Source organism: Vigna radiata, chromosome 6 (genome assembly GCF_000741045.1).
Source record: "Vigna radiata var. radiata cultivar VC1973A chromosome 6, Vradiata_ver6, whole genome shotgun sequence".
NCBI lineage: Eukaryota > Viridiplantae > Streptophyta > Magnoliopsida > Fabales > Fabaceae > Vigna > Vigna radiata.
Genome location: NC_028356.1, coordinates 35,601,920 through 35,608,284, shown reverse-complemented (window position 1 = coordinate 35,608,284; position 6,365 = coordinate 35,601,920). Strand labels below are relative to the sequence as shown.

General features: G+C 30.6%; 1 protein-coding gene across 2 annotated transcripts; it reads right to left on the bottom strand.

Moving 5' to 3' along the window:
* Positions 1–2,174: 2,174 nt before the first annotated feature.
* On the bottom strand, positions 2,175–6,136 carry LOC106763041 (B3 domain-containing protein Os11g0197600). Of its 2 annotated transcripts, none has more exons than XM_014647201.2 (7): positions 5,948–6,136; positions 5,616–5,858; positions 4,565–5,108; positions 4,146–4,321; positions 3,225–3,717; positions 2,783–2,952; positions 2,175–2,630 (listed from the first exon to the last, which is right to left on the bottom strand). In XM_014647201.2, exons 2-7 carry the CDS (start codon positions 5,700–5,702, stop codon positions 2,316–2,318), a joined length of 1,785 nt encoding a protein of 594 aa, XP_014502687.1. In that variant the 5' UTR covers positions 5,703–5,858; positions 5,948–6,136; the 3' UTR covers positions 2,175–2,315. The 2 variants fall into 2 exon arrangements, with proteins under 2 accessions (XP_014502687.1, XP_022638284.1); XM_022782563.1 differs by having other exon boundaries at positions 5,616–5,835.
* Between the last annotated feature and the right edge of the window lie 229 nt (positions 6,137–6,365).

Below are 6,365 nucleotides of genomic sequence, written 5' to 3'. Positions count from 1 at the left end.
ATCATAAACTCCTTAGCTATTGTAATATGTAATTTCAATACTATTCAAATGTTTATATATATTTACATCAAGGGTAATATGTTTTTTTTTTTTCATTAATATAAACGACAGAAAAATTAAGCTAGAATTGATTATAGTTATTATTCAAGTGCAATGATTAACTAGTGTTAAACATAATTATTTTCAGTTAAACATAATTAACATAATATAGATAGAACTTGAGTTAAGTTAAGGATCTTTCAAAAATGAGAAAATTAAAAATAAATTAGTGTTAGTTTGTTGGATTAGGTTAATGATTACTTTCATATTAAAATTATTTTAATAAACATTGATGGTTAAATTTGGATTGTTTTTGTTGTAATAATTTCTAGAACTTACTGGTTTTGTCTTGGAATTGAAATGGCAGAAGCTAAACATAGGTCCGATTTTCAAAAAACTGTATCTGAAAAATCACAGACAGCACAGTGCATTGAACAGGTAAGCGATTGATGCTACAATTCAACACATTATTATTATTCCTGCAATCTTCAAAACCCTAATTTTTTTTTTCTGCATAAACATGTTGAAGTGTAAAAAGTTATTTTTAAATATATTTTTGAACAAAAAAATTTTCTATATGAGTAAATGTTGTTTTATCCTAAAAATGAGTTTCATAAAAAGATGTGTAATTTGGTATTGGAGTGTGTTAATTCAACCAGCAATTATGGTTGTGAAGAGTTTTGACAGTAACGAATTACGAAGTCTTATCCACCATCAATATTATTGATTACAGAAGATGATAAAGTTCATAATTTTAAAAATAAAAATAACTAAGTTTTAAATTAGTAAAATATTTTCAATTAATTTACTTGGTAATATAAAAAATTTATATTATTTTTATTTGATACTCAATTTTTCTTAGTTCATTTGTAAGACATTGATATTTTTACTGTTGTCTTTAATTATTTTATGCTCAGGTAATTGGTACTTGGTATCGTATTTAATAACTATATACTATAACTATTTTATATTTGATGCTGAAAAAAGAAATGTATATTAATTATTTTATAATATCATGTTTTATGTATTATTTTTTAATTATTTAATTAATTACTGATATAGTAAAGAAAGAAGTACGAGGACATGTAATGATATATCTATTTCTCCAAATAAATGAGAAAAATAATCTTTTAAATATTATATTGGAGATGAAAAAACAATTAAGGAGGAATTTTCATTTAAAAATGAGATGAAATAGTTTACAAAGATTAATCCATTAAATGCTTTTATTCAAGTTTTAAAATACGTAATGGCATTATAAATTTACCTTTTTAACTTTCTTTAAATTAAATTATCAATAAAAAAGGTTAATTATACAAAAATATAATTACAAAAAAGAAAAGGTCAAGATTCAGTGACATGGCAAACCCAAAGCTAGTTGTAATCATACGTTGAAAGACTACTTGTGGGAAATGAGACTTCAATCATGGTGAAGAGAAAGTGAGGGAGAAATTATTTTTCAAATTTAAATAGAATAAAAAAAGAAAATAAAATGTTGGTTATTGTTTATAGAAAATTTTGGTTTCTTTATTAACATCAAACATATTTTTATTAACATTATGAATGATTTCAATATTCATATATAAAAATAACTAACAGATTTTATAATTAATAATTAATTTACCAGTCAGAATTGTTGTGCATTTATTGACTTAATCTCAAAGAATAAACGACTTAATCCTCGTAGAAAGTGAATAATTAATTTAATTCTCTAAAATATTAAATGCCAAATTAAATAGTTCATAAAATTTACGATTTGTGTCAATTGATAGGTATTAAAATTAAACAAACTATATTTTCCATACTATTAGAGATCGAATAATTGAATAAAACTAATTATATGAATCAGACGTTTATAAATACACTTTGCATTATAACTTAATTTAAATTTAAATAAAATTAAAATCAATAAAAAAAACATAGAAATGTAAAAAAGAATGTGTAAGTAATGAGTTATAATAAAAAGGAAAATATAACCGGTATATATATATATATATAAACCTTCAGACTTTAAATAAACAAAAAGATATTATACAATTACACTATAGTGAATTTTGCCACTAAGTTTTTTTAAGTATTTTCATCATATTTTTAATTTTTACGTATTTTATTGTTTGTTAAATATGTACTCGGAGTAGAAGACAAAGAAACATGGACCTTATAAAAGAAAAGAGTATGAAATTACTGAAATATGTACATAATAAAAGAAAAGATCTTAGAGACTCTGGAAACAAACATCCTGAGTGAGAATTGATTCTGAGAAAGAGAAAAGAAGGTTAGCAGGTAGATGGAAGGATAGATAATCTGTCAAGTTTTAAGTGGGCATTTTGATGGTCAGGCCCTTCCTTTCCGACCCCAGATATGTAGACCTGCATCTCACATTGAGTAACCAGTTCAAAAATGCATGTGTCTCCAAAATTTATGTCATTGTCACGAACAAATGCCATCCAACCCCCACAAAAGGTGTGAACTGTTCGGCCTTTTGCATCTGGGACAGAGTTCACAGTCCAACATTCACCTCTTGAATTACGAAGTATAACTTCAGTTTTGTAAGTTGGGAGATGTGCAGCTGAGAACTGGTATGGGATTTTCTACAATGTAACAGATATTAAATAACATAACATTCATATTAAATATATATATATATATATATATATATATATATATAGAGAGAGAGAGAGAGAGAGAGAGAGAGAGATAATAAAATGTAAATATGGATACTAAATGGTTGTGCATAACTCACCAAAGTGTACGAGCCACTGACATTGAACATTTTCATGATTTTAACAAAACTGGGAAAAGGGGAACTAAAAGCTTGAGCTACTCTTTGTTCATCGAGTGCAAACAACATTCTCAAACCAGATTTAGCCTGTGAGCTTAGCTCATCTTCAACTCGATGTCTCCTCGGAGTAGCTGTCATTGTTCAGAGTTCAAAACATGTCATAATTTGGAAGTTAGAAACCTTCAAAGAAGGAAAGTATTCAATGTTTATTCATTTTGTTTTTCCTTTCAATAGCAAAGTGAAACAATTCCAATTCTCAAGGAATTGAGTTACGCTGTTCTCCTTTTTCTTTCTGAAAATGAAGAAATTTCATAGAAATTTGTTACAAATTAAAAGATATAAATCTGACATGGAATTGCAATGTGAGTGGATCACAAATTGGGCAAACAAAGAAAAAACTTACCCAACTTTTTATGGGCAGCTTTGGACTGAGGGCAAAGGCCCATCTTCTTAGAAGTATTTGAAGCTCTACCAGATTTCTTAAGGTCAATGGATAAAACAGTTTCTTGACCAATCTTGGGCCATTTTTTATCTGATAGATCAACTTTTCTTATGGACTTTGAGTTTACTTTAGCATTCATTGGCATATATCTGGTAGTTCCAGCATGCCCTGCATTCACTCTTCCAACCTGGTCGTCTTCTAGACCATCTTTTCCAATCCCAGCAATGTGAACACGTAATTCACACTCGTTCACAAGCTCAAAAATACAGATATCTCCAATCTTAATGTTATTACCACGAACGAAAGCCATCCATCCTCCACAAAGTGTGTGACTAGTATGCACTCTAGTTGTTGGCACAGAATTAACAGTCCAATGTTCTCCTTTCAAATTATGAAGAATAATTTTTATCTTGCAATTGGGAAGGTGTGCCATGGAAAACTGATATGGGATATTCTGCATTACAAAATTTGTAAATCAGCATCAGCAAGAAATTGATCCGCGTGCACACACATGGACAAGAAAAATTTCAAGGTTAATGGCAGGCACAGCGAATAAGAAAAAACCTCTAAGTACTATACATAATGCCGGGTGTGGGAAAATCACTCCAAGATGCATTTAAGTGCAAGGAAAATAATAGTTCAATCTACCCAGGTTGACTTTCACTAATTCGGACTTGTATGGATGAAAGTTTCAATGAGGGCATCTTTTAATAGTGTACATCTGAAATGCTTTTCATCCTATGTTTATGAAGGATGAAGGACTCTCAAGGAAAAGTATAATATATATCCATTCAATTTCTCAAGCCAATGAAACACTACGAAAGTAACTTAACACTTAGTGTAGAGTCATAAAACAACATTGTTTGGAAACTAACAACTCACCAGAGTATATGAACCACTGACATTGAAGCTTTTCATGATTCTAACAAAATACGGAAATTTGGAAGTAAAAGACTGAGCAACTTTTTTCTCATCTTGTGCTGATACATTAGATAATGAAACTCCACCAAGAAAATAATGACCATCTTCCTTTCCACTTCTGTACAGGATGGCAGCCTCTGCATTGCATTGAAACAATTCGAGCAATCATGAGTTCATGACTTTGTCAATATTCTGTATTTTAGACAGTATTTTCACATATCAAACTTAAAGGAACAAGTACTAAAGAAAAGTATACTGTGGCATATGATTAATGATTTTAATGCAAAATAAGTTTTTCTAGACACGTACAGACTTATTATTAGAACAATTTTTATAGATCATTTTGTGTGAGAACCAGAATTTGATCAAATTAACTGTACCTTCATTTCGATTGTCCATGTGAAAAGGCACAAGGCTATCATTAGCCAAACAAGCTTTCGAGGTTTCTTCAGTTTCTCTGAACATTCTAATCGGTCTTACTACCTCATATCGCAATAGTTCTTTACCAACAAACCCTGGTTCAATTTCCCGGTTCTCATATTTACAACCTCTCCTTTTCTTTGCAACACCATCAAATGCAATATCCAAAGAACAACTCTCCTTCACATCTCTTTTCTGTCCAACAATTTCCTCAAAGTCACTCGAACTTTGACTACATTCAGACATAAATGCTGCCTCTTTCTCACACGCATCCTTATCAAATACTTGAACGGTAAAATGCAAGTGACCATCGTATCTGAAAACCAAAAGGTCACCACATTCTAGACGATGATCCATCACAAATGACGACCATCCATGATGGAAGAATAGATCATTGTCCTGCTTAAGTAATTGCACTTTCCATACGTTTCCACTGGGACCAGTCAATGAAAATGACCCATACGTCCTTCCCTCCATGCGACACACAAATCCATCTGGAATTTTCTGCATAAAAGATAACTTACTTTTAAACATAAAGATTCCAACAAGAAATTTATGATAAACATTATAGGATAGCGACATCAAACATTTCTCAAGCCCTCTTTAGGACTAGGCAACACTAGAACATGAATAGGATAATCCAACTAAGTGTGTAAAAAACAAGATTACTGTTGCCGTTTTCTAGTCAACTGATAACAAATTGTGCCTTTCAGGAAAAAAAAAAAGTTAAAAACTTTTAAGTTACCCAGAATTTTCTTTAAAGAAAAAGCATATTTTTTCCCATTTAAACACACTTTACCCTGTCATTGTTGCAGTAGCAGAATGATGTTTAGTCATAACACATTGTGCAAAAAAGCAAAAGGAGCACCATAAATTGTAAAACCTAAGTTTCAGATTGAATTTGCTAGTTTCATTCATAAGGGTAGTTAAATATATACTTTGGGAAAATGAAGTTAGGTCTACGAGAACAGCAGAGAGTGAGAGAGATAGAGAGAAAAATTGGACAGTTACCAGTCTGTGAGAACTGAAGGCAGAGGAATAAACCTCATAAAAATGAGGCTTTCTCAAACTTAACTTCCCCCCACAGTCACACCCCATCAATCAAACCCTATTCCTCTCTTCCTCTCTCGATTTTGATTCTGACAACGAAAGGCTTTGGCACTTTTCAACATCAACAACCCCAAAGCGCCTGATTTTACTTTTATTTCGATTTCTGGATAATCACTTGGACCTGATCATAGCCAAATCACACATCTGAAGGGAGAGAAATGTGAACCATTACAGAAATTGAAAAACAATAATAATAAAAAAGAAAAGGAAGAAAGGGAGTGAAAAGAAGATACCTTTGGGTAAAGTAGAAGTTGTGATCTATGGAGCAAGCTTGGTGTGAAATTGGTATTCTTAATTTCTCTTTTTGTTTTTTTTTTTCATTTGGGTCTCATTGTACGCTTCTGCATCAAAGTTTAGCATTGTAATGTGGGCGCGTGCAAATTTAGTCCATGGAAACGACGCCGTGTCTGTGTTCAGCACCACCAACGCGTGAGACCTGGATTCTCATTAGATTGAGTAAGAGAGCCATGAAATAGTAAAAGGTTAATTACTTGTTTTTTTTTTTAACTTATATAATTTTTAATTGTTTTAATTCATAGATATATCATTTTTAATTACTTTAAATGTTATCCTCTAAATTTATAGAAATCAAAGATAAAAGTATAAGAATTAAAGTGAATACTTTTTATTATGGAGAAAAAAAAAAAGTAA